The sequence below is a fragment of the Bidens hawaiensis genome, unplaced genomic scaffold (genome assembly GCF_021521415.1).
Source record: "Bidens hawaiensis isolate Kalapana, Puna unplaced genomic scaffold, B.hawaiensis_p1.1 tig00000458_1, whole genome shotgun sequence".
NCBI lineage: Eukaryota > Viridiplantae > Streptophyta > Magnoliopsida > Asterales > Asteraceae > Bidens > Bidens hawaiensis.
In genome coordinates this window covers 1,259,801-1,281,834 of record NW_027491030.1, presented here as the reverse complement: position 1 = coordinate 1,281,834, position 22,034 = coordinate 1,259,801, and the positions used below count along the sequence as shown (strand labels likewise).

At 40.8% G+C, this 22,034-nt stretch overlaps 1 protein-coding gene across 1 annotated transcript; it reads left to right on the top strand.

Annotated features, from left to right (window-relative positions):
* Nucleotides 1-4,502: 4,502 nt before the first annotated feature.
* LOC143627753 (transcription factor RF2b-like) lies at nt 4,503-9,182 on the top strand. The gene is made up of 4 exons (XM_077097509.1): nt 4,503-5,053; nt 7,040-7,172; nt 7,596-7,680; nt 8,583-9,182. The coding sequence occupies exons 1-4, from the start codon at nt 4,587-4,589 to the stop codon at nt 8,903-8,905; spliced, it is 1,008 nt and encodes a 335-aa protein (XP_076953624.1). The 5' UTR covers nt 4,503-4,586; the 3' UTR covers nt 8,906-9,182.
* The last annotated feature ends 12,852 nt before the right edge of the window (nt 9,183-22,034 follow it).

Here is a 22,034-nt window from a genome sequence, read left to right as displayed (position 1 = left end):
TATAAATATAATCAATATTAAAATATTAGTCGTGAAATGCATGCCAAAACTTTTTTCTTTTCTAACAACGTATGAAACTACTCGGATTCAATCAGAGAAGAGTTGTCAACTATCCATAATAGTTTTTAACGGTTCAGGTGCACAAACACCATCAAGGAGGAAAGTCGCCTCTGTGAAACTCTATTAAGTCATGTTTTGAACATGAAACCAAGATCCAAAACCTTAATTATCACCCTCGTACTGTTAAATAAAGGTCATCTTCCGTGTAAAACTTTTTACATTGTCCACCTCTCAAATTTCAATTCGTTACACAATTAACTTCAAAAATTCAACCTTTTTATTTGGTAACTTTTAAGTTCCATTAATTTACACAAACAACCCACAAAAATTTAATATGATACGGATCAAGGTCGCAAAAGTCGCTAAGCTGACCCTGGTCGGCCAACTGGGGAGTCGAAGAGTACTCGAAAATGGCTCACCGAGAAATCAACCTAGGCAGGGATTATTCGGGAATTACTCGTTGAGTACTCGACGCATATGCGCAATTTTTACAACAATATTACGAACTAATAATGTCTAATATCAGAACAAACTAAACCAGTAACCCGATACCAACTGTACTCCCAATCAACTAATTTTAATTAATTTCATTAACCCACCAATAACTTGAATCATCATCATCACCAACTACATCCATAACTATTCACAATTTACACTTTATCACCACCACCTTTCCAACCTCTCACTGTACCAACCAACAATCACTAAACTGCGAAAACACATTCTCATGAAAGCTCTGAACCTTCATCAAGCAAAAATGCGTGCTGCTGCACATAAACCCTAATCCTCCACCACTCACACTACAAGTCTTCAACATATAACAACTACTCCTACACTTATCATCATCATCATCATCATCATCCTTTCCTTTCACTTTCCCCTGTACCAACACTCCAAAAGCCCTAACTCCGTCCTCTTCGCCGGAAATCTCGCCGGAATATTCCGTATCAGTGTCTCCGGTGAGTTCTTCCACGAGAATGACTCCTTCAAGCGACGGCGTGCTCTTCCAGCCGTTCTCCGGCGAGGCTTTGTTCGTCTTCACCTCTCCGTCGGCGTAGATCTGAACTAATAACGGTGTTTGCGTTAGGTTTTTGACGATGTCTGTTACGGATTTATGCATCCACTCGTCGAACGTATCGGAAACCCTAGGGATCTCAATTGAGGTACGATCGTCACGCTTACTATTATTATTATAATTATTATTGTTATTATTATCAATTAAAGCCAAATCAGAACGATAACCGGAATCACACGCGTTAACGGCCGTGAAAATTTTACGGTTAGGAAGTTTTCCGTTTCCGGCGAGAGGTGTGAATCCGGAAACACGGTACGAACGGTTATTGAGATAACGGCTGATCACGGAATCGGTGATTGTTCCGTGACGGAGACCCAACGACGTCATTAAGTATTTGACGGAATTTGTTGACGGAGAAGTGATGGGCTGAATAATTGGTCAGTTGAGTGTTTGAGGTTATTTATATACGTGAAGGTGGTATGGGTTGAGGAAGTTTTAGAAGCTAAAAAGGTTTGTTAGATAAATACGTATTTTATAATTTAATTTAAATATTGATTACTACATACTACATATTTTAAAGGGTTTTTTTTTATTTTTATTTAACAGCTAAATGTTGTATTCCAGAGGGATTGAACCGGGCGGTGACCTATTTTTCTCCCTCACCATCTTTCCATCCCACTAAAGCAAGAATGCCGTTTCCTTAAGACTGGTGGGTGTGGGAGTGACACGATATAAGAAGGTGGCGCGGCATGGGTGACGTTGAAGAGAGAGATGAAGATTTAGATGTTTGAAGTGGAATAGTGGTGTTAATATAAAGAAGCGGCAAAAAGCCAAGCTGCGGGATGGAGAGGATGTAATGGGATAAAACCATGATGTGTGACGTGGTAGTATCGCAAGGGACCCCGTCCAAAACCTTCATGCAAAGTGGGATATCCCGCATACACACACCCCGGCCTAATACAATGACAAAAAAAAAACGAATTTAATTCAAGTGCATAATACACTTGGGAATTATTTTTCACACGCTTGTTTTACACAAAGATCTTAACTTGTCATTAATTTCTACAATGGCAATGTATTATTAGTCCATTTTCATTTTGGTGAGGTCAACAAATTCGCATTTGATGTTCTGTTCATAAATGGCGGCCGTCAAGATGTCAAATACTTATTTAGTGAATATTGATAATGAAAATTAAAATTCAAAATAAGTATTTACTAAAAATTTGTTGATTATCCATGTTATGGTTTGGCTTTTGAAGCCTTTATCATTCAATATCAATAATAGTTTAATATTTAAATTTTATTAACTTAATGGTCTAGCTTTTCAAAGTTTCTTATAATACTTTTAAGTTTAATCTTATATTGAATTACCGTCTAACCTCTAAACAATATTGTAAAGTTTATGAGGTGATGTAACTGTGTTTATTCATTGTTATCATTAGAGTCAACTATTTTTTTATCCATAAAACTTAAAAGGTACAAATTTAGTTACTATCTTTCACCTATATGACACGCTGGTTCGTGGAGAAATCGATTTGCTAAATTTAACACCTTGTCTCAACGATGTAAGATTTTGATTCATAAAACTTAAAGGGTACAAATCACGAATAAGATTTATTAAGCTAAACGCCTGCATAGCCACCAGGTTGATCTAGAGTAAGGCATAAAGTTTTTGTTAGGTTCATATAATATCAGAAATTCAAGCCATACGTCCTAACGAAAAACATAGATGGCAAAAAACTTATGTTTAAGCTCACAAATGTAGTCTACATAATTTGAAGATGCAATTCTACCATAAATTCTAATCAAAGCCATCCAAGAATAGTCAAGATTATTTACATAGAACATATGCACGGGTGCGTTTAAGAAAAAGGTTTGAGGCAACTATGAGGGATTTGTTAGGTCTTTATGGATCTTTTATACATGGGCTTTTTCACGACAACCAATTAATGATTTGGTTTATAGAATGTTTTTTAGAGGGCCTTGGGCTTCAATGCCAAGTTGTCAACTTTTACAAATACATTGAGAAGTTAAAAAGAAAATGTGTATATATTTAACTTATAAAGAAGTAATTTGAAATAAGTTTTAAGTTTGTTTTATATTAATTTTTCAAAAATACAAGAGAAAAAAATGTTTTGAACGGATAAACTTGTTTTGACCCGAGTCACACTATAATTCGTGAAACAATGTCTCCGTGGTTGCCACTTAGCACAAATCGCCTAAAGACGAAAACCGGCCATTAGTGATCGATGCCTTCCTCCAGGCTTTATGAACCAAGTCTGGCCTTGTGGTTCCACACTTCCACCAACACAAGCCACAAAATTTTCAAATTCGGGAAGAACTAAACCTGAAAATGGCTAGCCCATTCTGGCCCACCAAATTTTCAAATTAGGCCCACTTTGTTCTTGAATCCAGCCCAAGTTGTAGTTAAATGAATAGTTACTTTAAATACATGTATAATTGTATATAATTAACATTAACATTTATAAATATAATAAAATCGTTAGTGTATGATTGTATATTTTATTATAGATAAGAATGTTGCATATAAGCTAAATAACACCTAATGATAACTCTATAGTCATATGTTCTCTTCCCAAGTCCTTTATCAACCAAATGAGTAAAAATATATATCTCACGATCGATGATTAGGCCCACCGTGAGTATATTGTGATTATTATGTCTTAGTTGCACACACGAAACCATGCAAGTATGCAAATGAGGACTATCATCAATACTGCAGATGAGTGTGCATTTAATTACCTCCATTGGCGACTCAACCTTATGGGAACAAAAGCAAATAGAAAGACCATGGTCGATGTCACGGTCAGACCAAGAGTCGACCATCCTGCCTATGCACAATTTATCAAAACCATATCCAAAGCAGCGTTCACAAATCCACTTCAATGAAGAAGGAAAAAAAAAAGCGCAAAATATGCATAGTTTGAAGTATAAAAAATGGTAAAGAAAAATCATACGCTATTGTTGTTGTTATCATTATTAAATTATATGACAAATATGATAAGTTTTTTCTCTTTAATTTAAGTATGATATTGCTATATTTTTTTTTATTTCAAAAAAATAATATGCTATGTGATTGATTACCAAAGTCAGTGTTCCTCGCTGCTTTGCGTATATACCTCTCACATGTGTATGTGTATATATGAAGGAAAATTATTATATTCAATTTTTCAAATTTACATACATATAATTTAAGCATAACAATCATAAGCACACGAACAAATTGTCTATCCATGTTAGTTTGTTTATTAAATAAACAAACATAAAAAAACTTTACGTCAAATTGTTCATGAAAGTTCGGTTCGTTTACAGATATACACGCCCATAAAACCGGACCCGACTATATTCTAATCTCAAGGGGATAACTAGTTGACCCAAAAGTCCACGAGATTCATACACATACACTCCATCCATAAAACAGTTAACACACACAACAATAAATACAGATAACGAACACACATACACTGCATCTTGCTCAACTCAATTCCAAATGCAAAATCCATCAAACCCTAATCCAAATCCAATGGCCACTGCACCGTTTCCGTTCCGATCATCTCACGGCCACCGGCGAGCACACTCCGAAGTCAACTACCGTCTGCCGGACGACCTAGATCTGGTCTCAGACACGTTCGACGCGCCGTCTGGAAGCTTCGAAGAACTCGGATCTGAAGACGATCTGTTTTGTACGTATATGGATATGGATAAGCTCGGTCAGATCGCCAATGCCGGTGCTGATAATAATAATATTAATAATAATAATGTTAATAGTAATAATAATAATAATGATAGTAAGGATAATGAGAATGGAGGTGAGAAGAGTAATGTGAGGCCTAGGCATAGGCATAGTAATTCGGTTGATAGTCCAGGGATATTTGGTGAGGCTATTGAGGCGAAGAAGGCAATGGCGCCGGATAAGCTTGCGGAATTGTGGACGATCGATCCGAAACGAGCCAAGAGGTAATGAATTATGCGGTTTCGGTTGTTAATTGTTAGATTTGAGATGTAGGAAGGTGATTAGGATTAGATCATTTGCAATTCTAGTGGTTAAATAGATCTTATGTTTTAGAGTTCGGATATGCGTATAATTGATAGAGAATTGTAGATCATACTTGATAGTTACATACTTTTTTGTAATTTTGCGTTTTTGCACTATGCTAGAGTAGTTAATTACATGATGACTATTTTTAATTTATTACATAACGACCAATAGAATATCATAGAAACATCCAAACGATTTACAATGAAGTGGCAGGCAAGCGGGCAACAAGCTGCGCCGCAACCCCCTTTTGGATAGCAAACCAGTGGCGGCCCAACCATTTAGGAGGCCTAAAGCTGAGTAAAAATATGAGGCCCTTTTGCATTGTATTTATTCAATTAACAGTTATGAAATTATTTAATTATTTGACCATTTAACCTATTTGATCCGTTAACTATAAAACATAATCCAAACCTATCTTTTTGCACCCAACTACAACGTATAAGTAATTTGCCTCTAAAAATAAAGTAAACTTAATACAAAATTGTCTAATATACAATTGTAATTGTGTAACAGAAAAAAAAAGTCCCTTTATATTGCATATGCTAATAAGAAAATTAAACAATAAAAAACTACATGAGTAGGGCATTGGAAAACAGATATAATGATCATCGCTAGAAAAGAAATATAATGAAGTTAGGACAAAAATATTTTGGGCCTTGGTAAAATCTCATAAAAAACAGAAAATGTGATGCTGCCAATGAGTCTCGAACCAGTGTGCTACAGGCTGCAAGATAGGAGGGTTACCGTTACAATAAACAAAGGAATGTGAACAGATTTGAAGTAGAAACAATATTAAATGTCTATTAATTTTTTTTATTTTTTTATTTTTAAAAACGAGGCCTCAAAATTTTGGGGGCCTAAAGCCCTAGCCTTACTTGGTTAGCTTGTTAGGCCGCCCTGTAGCAAACCCAATCCTGCTAAAAACAAAGTTTCGATTCTTATGGGCCGATACGTTACTATGCACAACTTTCTGAACCCTATTCAAAAGGTCCACGGCATCTAGATTTAAGATCTCCGGGATACTTAGCCTTTTGGTTGACGAGAGGATCGTGGGGCCCACCAATATCCTACTAACCAATGGGATCTGAATATCTGGTAGTGTTGTAAAACTCTGAAATAGTCAGCTACTAGTAGGTAATCGTTGAGTTACTAACTAAATTTCAGCTAACCGGTGACATTAACCGGTAGTTGGTCAACCTCGGTCAAAAGCGAACCCTTTTTTTTAATTACTGTTATTTTTTTAAAAGGCAATCAGACCTTCGTTTTCTTATTGATTCGCTATGTTAAACTTTAATTATTTATGTATCAACTATACTATGTGAACTTTGAAGTAATTATGTGAACTTCTATATGTAACTTTTCAAAAATTATATGTGTGAATGCATATAATTTTGAAAACTACACACGCGCGCTATATAATTTTTGAAAACTTACATATAAAAAATTCAATCAGATTAATTCCGATTAATTGCTAGTCAGTACCCTAATGCCCGACTAGTGCTAAGCGAGTTCAACAACACTGGGATTAGGTAGAACCAGCATTAAAGAAAACCGGTGAAAACTTGATCAAGGTTACGATACTTAGATTTGATCTACATTTTTTAACGACTCTGATTCTTTCTTTGAAACAAATTTGATGTAGAAAATGTTATTTTTGTTTTTGAAACCTAGCATGCTTTAGGCTCTCCATCTTTAGTTCGCCAACAATTGTTGAGGAAAGACTCTTTCCTTAACAAGATATTATCATTATGAATAGAGACCCACAATAATGATCCTGAAAAGATCACTACAGAGTAAGTGGTTTTCTATGAAATAATAGGGTATAGCAGACCAATTATTTAAGAGAAATATACAATAAGTTGGCTTTGGGAGTTCCAGACTATCTTATGCTTTGTAGCGTACAGGATTTTGGCCAATCGACAATCTGCTGCTCGTTCAAAAGAGAGGAAGGCGCGTTATATATCCGAGCTTGAGAGAAAAGTTCAAACCTTGCAAACAGAAGCAACCACTCTTTCAGCACAACTGACTTTGTTTCAGGTTATTGATTTCATACATATGTAGTTTGTTTTATGAAAACATACTTTATTTTTCAAGTACTTTGTTTATGGAAACGAGATCATAATTGTAAAACACCAAAGTCGGTAATTTTGACTTATTTGCTTATGAATCATCTGGGTTCTCATTTTTCTCTAGCAGGTCAAATCGGTATATAAAAATAGTTAGTTAAATTGAAAGTGATTTAAATGTTTAATTTATATTCTAATAAATTGTTTTTTGTAATCGTAAGTGACACAATAACTCTTTATAAAAAATGGACAAAAGTTTTTGGGTCAATCAGACACGACCCCTTTTGACCGGTATCAAAAAATTACCCACTTGACCTCTAATTATGATGCAACATTTTTAGCACACTCCTTTAGATATGTAAGCTGATGGTTTTATATTCTCGTTTTTTTACAGAGGGATACAACTGGCCTGTCTTCTGAAAACACGGAGCTTAAGCTACGGTTACAAGCTATGGAACAACAAGCTCAGTTACATGATGGTAAGCTTCCGAAAATAATAATATTTACTTTTCATCCCAAGATGAATTTTTACAGGACAATTTCGTATATGTCGTTGAAAACTTGTATAATATCATGTTCATCCAACCAAAAAAATTAATATCGGTAAATACCCATTCAAAGTACTTAAAATTCCATGTTTATCCATTTCTCTAAGTTTACAATATTACCATTATACCCATCTCTCTCTTTACGTGTCCATGGGCTGGTTTTAGGCTCAAACGAAGAATTCGGTTTTAAGTTGTTGAAAAGCTTTTGATTTTGATTTTAGGTTTGGGTTCGGTTTTGGTTTTACTATTTGGGTTTGAAATTTTTGGTCCGAAAAAGGCCAAAAATAATGAATTTGGGCATAAGGCCTAATAGTTAATTGTTGTTATACATGTGGACTAAAATATTGGGGTAACACGATTTATTTAATTCCTATAAATTTCTTCAAATTCAAAATAAAAGTGAAATCCACAAATACGCTTATGTTATTTCGGTTTTAACTACATGCAAAACTGAACTGAAAGCTCAGAGTTTAAAGCTATGCCATCAGTTTTTTGTTTAAGTTCAGCCTTTTCAGGTACGGTTCGGTTTTTTCTATTAAAGATCTTTTTTTTGGATTTTTTTTATACTAACTCACGTATCCCAGTGAAAGTTCTAAGTCAAGGGTATAAATGTCTTAAATTTGAAAATGGGTATATTTGATAACATGATCTTTAGTAGGCCAAATATGATATTATACCAAGTTTTGCGGGGATATATGAAATTATCCCAATTTTAATGAGATTAGGTGATTTATTTGACAAGAAAAACTTGATTGTCAGAAAATCATTTTGCTAAATCTTAATTATAACATTTTACAACTAACCATATTATATGTATTAATTTAAAAACACAGCTCTAAATGAGGCCCTGAAGCAAGAAGTTGAAAGGCTACGAGTTGCAACCGGTGAAATAGCAAGCTGTTCAGACACGTACAATTTAGGCATGCACCACGTCCCCTATAACCAACCGAACCTATTCACAAACCAACACCAGCCCGACACACAAAAATACCACCACCACCACCACCCATTTCTTGCAGCCTCCAATGAAACAATGCACCAGGATCAACTGAACCGCTTCCAGGGGCTCGACATCAGTAACCGAGGTGGCGGGTCCCACACTGTCAAAACCGAGGTTCCTTCAATCTCCGCAAGTGAAAGCAGCAGTACGTTCTGATCCTCAACGTTTACATTTTCTTTATTTCGTGCATTTAGTCATTATTTATGTTCTCATATTGTTCAATTGTTCATAGTTTGACACCTCATTTGATTTGTTTATTGTCACATGGTTAGGAGGTTAGGGTTTAACTGTCATGTTGTGTCATTGAATTGCATCATCTTGTGCTATTCTCATAGTTCATTGTGTTAATTTATTTAACTGAATTCTTTTCGGTTTAATGTTACTTGTTAAACATGATACTTCATTTATATTATTTTCTTAATCTTGTACTTTATTTCTTAGCAATCATATATATGAGTTGATTGAGTTCAGATATGTTGTCCCACTTTGTATGTCTAACTGTCTAAGACAATATATTGTACACGGTACAATCTTACGGTGTAGAATTGACCAAGACAAGATCTACGAAGTGGGACACTAGATCCGAGCTGAATATGTTTGGTTAGTTTTTTCAAATGCCAATGATGAAATCACGATTCTCGTAACGACATAGACCTTTTAATCCATGTCTTTAAGTTGCGGTTGCAAAACATACTATTTCTCAATCTTCTAGGTTGCCCACCTTAGTGGGCCCACAAACCGGCTCAACTTTGGGGGTCTAAAGCGGATTCTATAGTTAGGGTCATGTTCGTGTATTTATTTATTTTTTTATTTTTAATTTTTGGATTCTAACACGTGGAATATGATGAAACACATTTTTTGTATATGATTTCTAAAAGACAGAATCACATAATTTTAACAAAAAATTCAAGAGATTGAGAGTTGTCTAAGTTGTGATTAGAAAGGAAGAATCGAAAACAAATCTAACATAGTCGAGCCCTAAAAAGATCGGGGGACCCTAAATATGGGTCTCAAGTTTCAACTTAATCTTTTGCACTATAAAGGCCGAGCCGTCTTGGACAGCCAATGTGAGTTGCTTTATGCTAAATATTGCATACCATTGAATCACAATCATGGTGACGATTTTACTCTCAGAATCAAATAAAACAAAATTTATATAAAAAAACCTAGTTTTGTAAGAAAGACTCGTGCAAAAGCCAAATTGTGTCTTAAAAAGATAAAATATGTGAAGAGTGCGAGAATCTATCATACTTTAAACAACTCTATATTATAGTACAGAAAGTATCTATCTAGTTTCGTTTATACTGATCGTAAACTTTAATAATTGAGTAGCATACACATGGGTTATCATTTAAATGATAAGTCCCTATGATAACTAACTCCTTAACCTCGCAATAGAGGACATGATCTATGGGTAGGGTTGGTGTAGCATACCTAACTTAACCGATATAAATGCACACATGCCCTAATATGAAGGTTGCACTGGCATGGAAACGTCATGTGGGCTCGTTGTCTGTTGAGTTCCTATACAAGATCACAATATTAACGAAACCTTTGATGGCTACAACCAAGACAATACATGGAACTATCATGTTAAACTTATTATTACAACCTACAATATCATAATTAATGTCAAGTAAAATAATATTAATTGCTTATATACATTGATGTTAATAGATTGTGCATTGAACATATAAAATAGATTGATCTTTGGATTTTTCATAACCGATAAGTATTAATTATATGCAGTTTGGTTGTTTCAGTTTATATGTTTTGGTTAGTTTAGTTAGCCAGCTGTGCAGTTCAAGTTTGAGCCAATTAGGGGTGTTCTTCGGGTTTCGAAGTTTTAACTTTAGACCCGAAAACCAACCCAAATCTCTCACGATTTTTCGGGTTCGGGATTTTTTGAGTTGAGTTAATCGGGTATCAAAGAAAACAAATAGAAAATAAGAAAAGTAAATAAAAGCCACAACACGAAAACTAAAACAACATATTCTTCTTTGTTCGTTATGTAAGTAACTAAATAATAAATAAGCATAACCCGGTAAAGCAACATATTATTCTATTACGGTTGTTATTAACCACAAATTGAAAAGATATATAAACATTAAATAATCTATTAACTATAATAGGTGGAACAGGAACAAGTGAAATGTGTAGAGTGTTCCGTATACTGCGTACATACAGATAATAAGATCATGTTTTTAAACAAATAGTTTATTCGTGTTGACCCGAAACCTATAAATCAGACCTAAGAACCAACTCATATTACTTTGGTTAGGGTTCGGGTTGGCCTTTTCTCAAGCTCGGGTTAGTTTGGGTTCAGGTTTTCTCAGATTGAATTTCGGGTAAAAATGACATTTCTAGAGCCAATTCAAATGGTTTCAGTTAATATTTTGGGTAAAAAAAAACATAATAGTTTCTCTAGGAATAGAACGAGACACACCTTATACATTATTTAACAAAAAGTTGTAACAAAATATTCATAAACATTATATGCTATACAACATTATAATTTGGAAAGTCGATGGATTTCTCAATTTTCACTAATTACTTATTACAAATTTTTATGTAAATGATACATGGGTTTTATAACGAATTCTCTAACATGGGTTTTGGCCAACACCCGCATATTCACATGCTAATTTTAATACGTTAAACATTTGATTATATGAACAAACATATGGTTACACTTTTCTTTAGCCGACCCTATGTCGATTATAGACTAGGTGTCATGTTATGATAAAGTATAATCAGTGGTTACATAATGATATCAATGCCTATCACATTTATGTGTTACGTGTTGCCCTTCTTTTAAAATAAGTGCAACAATGTATTTAATATACATTGTATAACAGTTAAAGTATACAGTTTTAGAAAGGAAAATTAGTTTTTATTGGTTCAAAATATTGTCTTTTGGTCAATGCCGGTCCCAACTAACGAACTGGCTGCTGATGGTCTCGACTTTTAACGTATTTGTTCCTAACGGTCCGCGACTAACAGAATTCTAATGTCGTTAGTTTCAGGTCGCCGGAAAAACGTTTTTGGCCGGAAAACACACATTTTTCCCGAAAACTCAATAATTTTGTCCCAAACACCATGGTAACTTTGTATCATATCTTTAGAAACCTTTTTTCTAGTAAAAGACCTAATTATTGAGGTCATTGGAACCATAGAACCATCGTCGGAATCAGTTGATGGTGCTTAAGTGATGATGGTTGGTTGACGATGTGTCAATTGGTGGTGGTGGCGGTGTTCAGGTGGTGTTTTCCGGCAAACAAATTGACTTTCCCGGCCAAAAACGTTTTTCCAGTGACCTGAAACTAACGCCGTTATGATTCTGTTAGCCGCAGAACGTTAGAAACAAATACATTAAAAGTTGGGATCATCAGCAACCAATTTATTAGTTGGAACCGGCAATGACCAAAAAACAATAGTTAAGACCAATAAAAACCAATTTTTCTTTTAAAAATATGCTTTAAATGTTGGCTTTAGGTAAAAAAAAATTAATAAAAAAGCTAAAATGAAAAGATATATAAAGAAACACTAACCGGACCCCGGGCAGATTACTGGTAACCTGGGGGTTAGATAGATGTTTCCCACGAGGGGTTAGACCCAGAGAAGATGGTTCTTCTGATAACCTGCAAAACAGACACCGTGAGCTTGTCACTGAGAAGGGGGGGGGGGGGGTTCCTCCTTGTGACCACCCTCCGGCGTGAGAATCAGACTATATTGCTCTTTAAATATAAGTGTATATTAAGAGATTGCTAGAGCAGATATCAGGTATAATATGATGATATAAGATAAGATGAGATGGTCATACCATTTGTGGTATTTATAGCCGAAGGTAGGTTTCCAAGGAGGTGTGGCCAGCTGCAACAGTGTTCCTGTTCCACCAACAGTGGCCTACGCACGTGCCCTGCTGGTAGTTGGTGGGTAGGCAGCGGCTGATAGTGACCAGGCCTGCTGTGTACTATTCCTTTTCCACCAACTGCCGGCTACGAACGTGGTATGGCAGTAGTTGGTGAGTAGGCAGCGGCTAATAGTGATACAGTACAGGAGCATGCTGCTCGCCATACTGTTGTCAATAAGCTGTCGTATCTTTAGTCAGATCTTTTTCCCATACCTCGTCAGGTACAGTACAGAAGATCTTCCCGTATCGTACGGACTGGCTTATTTGGGCGGGAGTATTCCCCCTCCCGCCCTTGTGCGGGAATGTTCCCGGCTTTGCTCATTCCCTCAGGTGACACTGAGTGATTGAGCGCTAAGTGCCTTGTGCGTGTAGCCTTGCTGCGCGGGTGGCCTTCCCTGATGGCTTGTATCCGAGGCTGCGGGGACAGGCGGAGTCCTTCACCATTGGGAGGCATTTCCTGCGGGAACAGCTTGCGTACTGCGCGTAAGGACGTCACGTCTCTGAGCATGGTTGGTCCTGCGGATCCAGTTGGTTTCTGCGCAGACGTCCCTCTTCAAGGTGAGTCTTGCGGGTCCAACTGGGCTCTGCTGGGACCTACCTCTTCAAGTCCCCCCAGTCCAATGTTCTTCTCATGAGTGTTTAATAAAGTGAGGTGAACTTTTGGACTTAAGCAAAGGGTTTTTGAAAAGGGTTTTTTAAGGTTTTCCATGGGGATTCTTCCCGCGGAAGTCCTTGTCACTTGCAGAAATTCCCGAGTTTCCTGCTTGGTCTTTGGGTATGATGCGGGTAGGTCTGTAACCTCCTCGCAAGTCAGGAGCGTTGAGTCCCACTTGTGTGGATTCTCCATGAGGTTTTGGTAGTTTTGAACATAGTGATCAATTATGTTAAAACCACCAATTCCATCATGGAGCTTCAAACAACGTAGTTCTCGACGTTCCCGCTATGCGGGGATGTTATTTCCGTTTCCGCAAGCATTGCCCAGAAGATCCTTCTTGGTTTCAATTCCCAGCGGAGCGCTAGGTATGTGAAGGGTTTTGCCTTAACACTGTACCTGCGCTCGTCTTACGGTTACTTTACTTCCAAGGTATTCCTGGCGTCAATTCCCTGCGGGTGCTAGGTATGTGAAGGGTTTTGCCTTTACACTGTACCCGCACCCGTCTTATAGTTACTTGGTTGCCGAGGTATACTTGGCTTCAATTCCCTGCGGGTGCTAGGTATGTGAAGGGTTTTGCCTTAACACTGTACCCGCATCCGTCTTACGGTTACTTGTTTGCCAAGGTTTACTTGGCTTCAATTCCCTGCGGGTGCTAGGTATGTGAAGGGTTTTGCCTTAACACTGTACCCGCATCCGTCTTACGGTTACTTGTTTGCCAAGGTTTACTTGGCTTCAATTCCCTGCGGGTGCTAGGTATGTGAAGGGTTTTGCCCTTACACTGTACCCGCATCCGTCTTACGGTTACTTGGTTGCCAAGGTAAGGGGTATTTTCCCGCTTACTTTTTGATCTTTTTGAATTTTGAATTTTGAAATTCGAAGAGTTGGTGGAAAGATAAGAACAGTCCAAACATCTGAAACGTCGTGCGACGGTTTCTTCTGACTGTGTCAGGACGTGCAGGAAGTTATGGTGACGTGACAGTACATGGTCATTCCAGACGCTTTTTCAGGCGCGTGGGCGCGATTTTTCGGGCGCGTGGCCGCGAAATTAATGGTATGCGTCCTGTCAACAGCTGTTGCCAGCTTGCTTTTTGCCACGTGTCATAGTTTCATTGCACCTTCGTTTTCTCTCTCTTCCGCATTAATTTCATCGCTTTAATTGCGATTAGTATATAAAGGGGGAGAGGGCTCTTTGTAATCCACACTTTCACTCTTCTCTTCATCTTCTTTGCGATTTCCGGTGAATACTCACCTTTTCAGGCAAGCATTCCCCCGAAATCGATTTCTTCTTCTTTTACAAGATGTCTCGTGATCTCGAATCTACAGTCGATGACAAGAGTACTGCTGGCGAGTGCCAGTGTGCTCTGCCTGGCGATCTGTATCGGTACGTCGTCAGGAAGTTCATGCTCGAGTCTCTCGAGCCTGAGTTTCCTGAACCCCACCAGACGGTGTACGATGCCCCAGAGGCAAGATCGGGGTTTATGCCGCATTCTTTGTCTATGGGAATCTTAGGTTCCCATTGACAAAGTTTGTTTACCGTGTCCTTGAGAGGCACGGCGTTCATTTGACCGAGTTGCACCCCATGGCGATCGCCAAGATTCGCCACTTCGAGTGGGTGTGCCGGATTTTGGGCATTGAGCCCTATGTTGACCGCCTGATGACCTTCTACACTTGGAGGTGCATCCAGGGGTGGTATACCCTGATAACCCGAATCAAGGGTTTGAAGATTTGCGCGACCGAGCGCAGTCTTCGCGCGTGGAAGCGGGAGTTCTTCTTCATTTCCGCTCGCGCCATCCCCCTTGCCATGAAGTTTAAGAACGGGCAAGTACTTCCCAGCCTTCACGCCTCCAACTACGAGGAGGCGGAATGGTTCTCGAAGATATCTCGGGTCCAATCTCCGGTTTACCGGTTTGCGGAATCCGGGATGGTGATGCTGGGGATGAGCCGGGTGTGGAAGGCTGCCGATGCGCAAAAGATCCCAATCGTCCTCGAATACGGTTTGAACTCTGTTCCTTACGGTATGCTTTGTTTCTTTTTGTTGATTTTGAATTTCTTCTAACTTCTTTCCTGTTTATTTCAGAGGGGAACGACTTGCAGTCGATCCTGAACCCGCGGGAGACTGACGGTCCCGCTCGGATGGGTACTCGTGCTCTAGACGAGAACGAGTTGCCCATCCTAGAACAAACGGCGGATCGGTTCGTGGAGGTCTATCCGCAAGGCCACGAGATCCTTAGCGCCAGGCGGCCAGGTAAGGCGCTATTCGACCCTCGACCCCTCAATGTTGAAACCTCTGCTGGAATTCCTTTAATCGTATGTTCTGATGAGGAATCCGCAAATGGTCCTCCGTTGGTGCGGAAGAAGAAGGCTGCCGGCGGAAAGGGGAAGGAGAAGGTGGCCTCCACTGCCGATCCGGTGCCTCGGTCTGACTCGGAGACCGAGAGCGAAGAGGTGGCGGGGAATCCCGGTGGTGATAAGATCACCATTCCGGAGGCTGTGACAACTGTCACCGAAGAGCCCAGGATGACGACGGTGAGCGGCGTGAAGAGGCCGGCTCCATCGGGTTCATCCCCTCCCGTCCACACTTTCAGGCTCAAGAAAACCCGTAAGTACAACTTTAGCTTTTATCTTCATAGTCTAATATCGTTAACACTTATCTTCTTTACGCAGGCGTGGATGTTGACGCATTCCAGGGTGGAGCGCAGAGGAGTACCTCTCCGCCAATGACGGTAGGCTTGGTCAGCCTACCTGAGGCGTCGACCCAGGCGCCTGCGCCTGCTTCCGCTGGTTTAGTTGCTCACTCCTTTGAGATGACGTCACCGCCGGCTGTGAGTGCTATTTTTACAGCATCTTTCACCGAGCCGGCGGTTACTTTTGCTGCGGATTCCGCGGCGGCGACCGCGGCGGCTGCTACCATGCCCCCGTCATCGGCAAAGACGGCCGATCCATCAGGTACGCATGGGGCTTCTCGCCAATCTCTGCCACCTTCCCATCTGCCTGACCTCTTGGATGGATTTCCCTTTGGGTTCAGGTGATGGGTTCGGCAGCTATCGGCCTGTTATTGACCCTACAGGTGCGTAGGGTTCTTTTGGCCCATTTTATATATTTTCTTTATCATCTTTTCCTAACTGCTGTGTTTTTGCAGTGTCGGATTCCAATGAAGTGTATGTTCCACGATGGAACATTCGCCGAGGAACAACCCTTCGCACCCCTGTGGAGTGCGTGGAATGGGCTCGTCACGCTGCTCCCAGTGGTGCGTTGGGGGAAGCCATGGCTAGCTACCAGGAGGGTAGGCTAACCAATGAGCTTCGGGTTCTCCTGGCCCGGATGCTGCCGCGTGTCGAGCTGCTTTGTCGTGAAAACGACAAGTTAAAAGCAGCTCGCGTTAAAGAAGTAGCTTAGGCGCGGGCTGTCCGGGAGGAGAACCAAAGGCTTTCCGCCGTAGCTGCGGAAAAGGAGAAGGCCTTCAAGGCCCTCGAGGTTGAAGTTCAGGCACGACTCGAGGCCCGTTCCAAGGCTGCCCAAGCTGTTAATGAACAGCTTCGGCTGGCTAAGGAAACTGCAAGGAACGCAACCGAGAGGGCCACCAAGGCTGAAGCTGTTGCTGAGCCTCTACGCGTGGAGAATGAGGAGCTTAAAGCCAAATTAGAGGCTCTCCAGCAGGCTCATGATGCCTTGGCGATGGAAGACGCCAAAAAGCTCCAAGAAATCCTGGACCAGAGGGGGGTGCTTGACCATGCTGAGCGTAAGCTAAAGGGCGTCGAAGAGGCTGCGGCTAAAGAAGTGTTGCTTGCCAACCTCAACAAGAGTGAAGCCGATCGCGCCCGTAACGAAGCTCAAGCTGCCCTCCAAGAAGCTCTGGTTGCCAAGGAATGGCTTCTTCGAGAAGCGTTGTCTCAGGTATGTTTTTCATGTCTTTACGCTTTTCTTTGTAAATAGAAAAGGTTTTGACACTTGTATGTTTTCTTGTAGGTTGTGCATCGGGTCTTTGCTGAGACCTCTTATGATGATGCTATGAGCGCAGCCCTCAACGCTTCTCACGAGGATGGGGAAAAGGTCGGCTTCCTGCTTGGTCTAGGGTTCGTTGAGAAAGGCATCCCGCCTTCCAACTTCCCTTTGTATAATGTTGATACTGAAGCTGTTTACGACCAAGCAGTGAATCAATACGCCGCCTTCCCGCATCCGGTGGTGGAGAAGGTGAATGAAGTTGCTGCTGCTGATGATGGGCTAGCTATCCTTAAGGCTTTCCTTGAACTGCCACGCTCTACTGACGGTGCTGGTCCAAGTGGAAGTGGCCCTGAAGCCTGATCCTGAAGATCCCTTCCCACTGCTAGAATAGATTTAGCTTGTATAGATTTATTTTCTTGTAAGCGGGTAGTTACCCGGTCATTCTTGTAATGAATCATTGTGAAATATAAATCTTTGTGCGGGTAAGACCGCTTCTTTTATTGGATTCCTTGCTTTATAAACGTTATATGACTTGCATACTTTGGTTTAAATTAGCAATTTTCCAAGTGTAGAATAAGTTAACCTTTGAACGTGGTAGATAATAGGTTGAAGTTTTGCTTCCTCTTTCGTGATTGTGCGGGTAGGACCGTCACTTGCACTTAGTAGGATGGCTAAACTTTACCTGCGTCTAACCTGCGTGTAGGTTTTCCTCATCCTTCTTGAGGATAAGTTAACCTTTGAACGTGGTAGATAATAGGTGTGAAGTTTTGCTTCCTCTTTCGTGATTGTGCGGGTAGGACCGTCACTTGCACTTAGTAGGATGGCTAAACTTTACCCATATCTGACCTGCGTGTAGGTTTTCCTCATCCTTTTTGAGGATAAGTTAACCTTTGAACGTGGTAGATAATAGGTGTGAAGTTTTGCTTCCTCTTTCGTGATTGTGCGGGTAGGTCCGTCACTTGCACTTAGTAGGATGGCTAAACTTTACCCATATCTGACCTGCGTGTAGGTTTGTCGTTTTTTGGGTTTATGCGGGTTTTGCCGCCTTCCCCATGCAACGACTTTCCACGTAATTATGCGGTGAAAACCGGCATATTAGTGTTGAATAAATTAACCGTTCGACGCGCGGTTGTTAATAGGTTAGTGTTCAGTTTCCTCTTATCATGATTCATGCGGATAGACCGGCACTTTCATTTAGTGGGATAACTGAACTTTTCCCCTTCAACTGACCTGCGTGAAGGTTTGTCGTTTTTTGGGTTTATGCGGGTTTTGCCGCCTTCCCCATGCAACGACTTTCCACGTAATTATGCGGTGAAAACCGGCATATTCGTGTTGATAGTTCATAAAAGTATAAATGTAAAATCATCAGCGTCAATGTTTTAAGGAGAATCATTTCCATTAGAAGTGGCTCTTGGCATTTTCTTTACAAATTTGGAATTGATTTACATGCAAACTGTGTAAATGAGCTCCCTTCCATGTTGTTGGGATGGGAGTGCCATCGAGCCGATACGCACCTGGTTCGGGATCTCGTTCTTTACGCAGCATGTAGTCTCCATATTGAAGCTGGAATTTTATTCGTGTTTTCCCCAGCTGGGGTTCTGCACGCATCAGCCTGCTCAGCGTTCATTGCGCCACGAGGTGCGCGAGCGTCCCATCTCTGACAAATGCTTCGACCATGTCCTTTACGTCTATACATTCTTCGGTGTTGTGGCCCTTTGTCCTGTGAAAGTCACAGTATTTGCTCCGATCAGCATTGTGGCGATGTCGGATTATTTGAGGCTTTGGCCATGGGAGCTCCTCGGTGGCGAATATCTCGGTGACGCTTTTGGTGAGCGGCGTCCATCTGGAGTTCTTGTTTGACTGTACGTTATCCCTTCCGCCTAACCGATTTTGCAAGCCGGATGAGGTGTCAAAGTTTACCCTTGACTGCCAAATTCCTAGCTTTCGCTTTTTGTTTAGTCGGGCGGTAAGGACGTTGCCTTCCCTTGTTTTCTGGGTGTAGAGGTTTGTGCTCTGTGGGAGATCTCTACCCAGTTGCTTCTCCGTTTCTGCAAAGCGTTTTGCTGCTGTCATGATGGCATCCCATGTGGATGGCATGCCATCTTTACCCGTTAAGGTGCGGATGAGCTCTGGGTCGTTCGCGCCCTGGATGAAAGCAGCGCGAACAAGATCTTCGCTAATGTTACCCAGACTTAACTTCTTCGAGTTGAAGCGAGTGATGAAGTCTAGCAAAGATTCATCTTTTTCTCGAATACACTTGAGGATTGTCCATTGCTCCTCGGTATACTTTCTTTGCTGGCTAAAGTGTTGGCTAAACTTCTGCTGGAAGTCAGCCCAGTCGTAGATATGGTTGACCGGTAGACGATCGAACCACGCTCTAGCAGCCCCGACAAGCGTCATTTGGAACATGTAACACCACGTGGGTTCCGTCCAACTACTGACGGTTGCCCCCGCTATGAATCTGTTCAAATGATCATCTGGGTCGGATATACCATCATATGTGCCTATGCTGGACATTTGCTTGGCACTTTTTGGGGCAATTGCTTCTGCAATGTCCCTTGCAAATTTGGACGTTCCCGCATTTGCAACGTTTGGTCTGAATGTTTTGGAGAAGTCTCGTGGACTTCCACCTGTGCTTTTTGGTTTGAAGGCTTGTCCAAAATGCCTTTTCGGTTGGGAGTCCGTTTCCTTACGCTTCCCTTTTGCCCTATGGCGAGGGTTCGCGTCGGAGTCGGACTCCTCCGAGTCATCGTCCCAGTATTCTTCGAATTCGTCAGCCTGTTGGACGGAACGCAAGTGTTCGTCCAACTCAGCTTGGAATTCCTTTTGACGTGCCTCCGCCCATGCCTCAACTTCATCGAGTGTTTGGCGGGGGAGTCTTGTTCGTTTCTCTAACTGGGTATCGGTGAATCCCAGTGAGCGATTATTTACTGCACTTGCCCCAGCTTGAGTAACTGGGGTAGTGTTCGTAAAATTTACTTCACTTGCCCCGGCTTGGGTAGCCGGGGTAGTGTTTGTAAAAACTGTGTTGCCGGTATTCCCCCCAGTAGCTGGGGTTGTGGTTACCGGAGTTTCTTTAACCATCTTTCGAGAAGTTTGAAAAAACTGGAGAAAAATGTTCTAGCTTTATGCACGGATGGCGCCAATGAAGAAACACTAACCGGACCCCGGGCAGATTACTGGTAACCTGGGGGTTAGATAGATGTTTCCCACGAGGGGTTAGACCCAGAGAAGATGGTTCTTCTGATAACCTGCAAAACAGACACCGTGAGCTTGTCACTGAGAAGGGGGGGTTCCTCCTTGTGACCACCCTCCGGCGTGAGAATCAGACTAGATTGCTCTTTAAATATAAGTGTATATTAAGAGATTGCTAGAGCAGATATCAGGTATAATATGATGATATAAGATAAGATGAGATGGTCATACCATTTGTGGTATTTATAGCCGAAGGTAGGTTTCCAAGGAGGTGTGGCCAGCTGCAACAGTGTTCCTGTTCCACCAACAGTGGCCTACGCACGTGCCTTGCTGGTAGTTGGTGGGTAGGCAGCGGCTGATAGTGACCAGGCCTGCTGTGTACTATTCCTTTTCCACCAACTGCCGGCTACGAACGTGGTATGGCAGTAGTTGGTGAGTAGGCAGCGGCTAATAGTGATACAGTACAGGAGCATGCTGCTCGCCATACTGTTGTCAATAAGCTGTCGTATCTTTAGTCAGATCTTTTTCCCATACCTCGTCAGGTACAGTACAGAAGATCTTCCCGTATCGTACGGACTGGCTTATTTGGGCGGGAGTATTCCCCCTCCCGCCCTTGTGCGGGAATGTTCCCGGCTTTGCTCATTTCCTCAGGTGACACTGAGTGATTGAGCGCTAAGTGCCTTGTGCGTGTAGCCTTGCTGCGCGGGTGGCCTTCCCTGATGGCTTGTATCCGAGGCTGCGGGGACAGGCGGAGTCCTTCACCATTGGGAGGCATTTCCTGCGGGAACAGCTTGCGTACTGCGCGTAAGGACGTCACGTCTCTGAGCATGGTTGGTCCTGCGGATCCAGTTGGTTTCTGCGCAGACGTCCCTCTTCAAGGTGAGTCTTGCGGATCCAACTGGGCTCTGCTGGGACCTACCTCTTCAATATACATTTATGTTGAGGTGACTTAATATAATGATATAAATTTCTTATTCAAAATAAGTCTTTATCTCATTCAAGAAATTGGGGCAACCAAAGACAAGCCCTTGTGAACAAACCTTACACAGGTCCCCGCAAACAACATGCACAGTTTGGATTAATTCAACATCACACTTTCCTTTTGTGGCTACCATTTAAGGTTGATTGATACTTGTCCCAAACAAAATAAACTTCTATTGTTTACATGTTTTAATATTCACAAATGAACAAGTTTTTAAAATTTTAAAAAAATATGTAAAATAAAAAATTGTAAGCACCACATATTTTTTTTATATAACACCTCATCCTCTTCAAACATGTTTCTTTATACGCCACTGATGTTATGTAAATAATGTAGAAGTTGCCCTTTGCTTACACATTAGTGTTGTTCATTTTGCAGTTGTACACACATATTTGTATTTTGATGTAAAAAAGTGTTCATGATGTTTTTATACAAGTATTGTAACACCACCCAATATATACATGATAATATTTGTGTTTTTAAGGTATTATCATATTGGATGCAGTGGTCCCTGTGAAAAAAAAATTAGTACCATATACGTGTTAAAATCATGTCCGACCCCTGCGACCCCTGTAAACAAATGAGATTGGAAGATGAA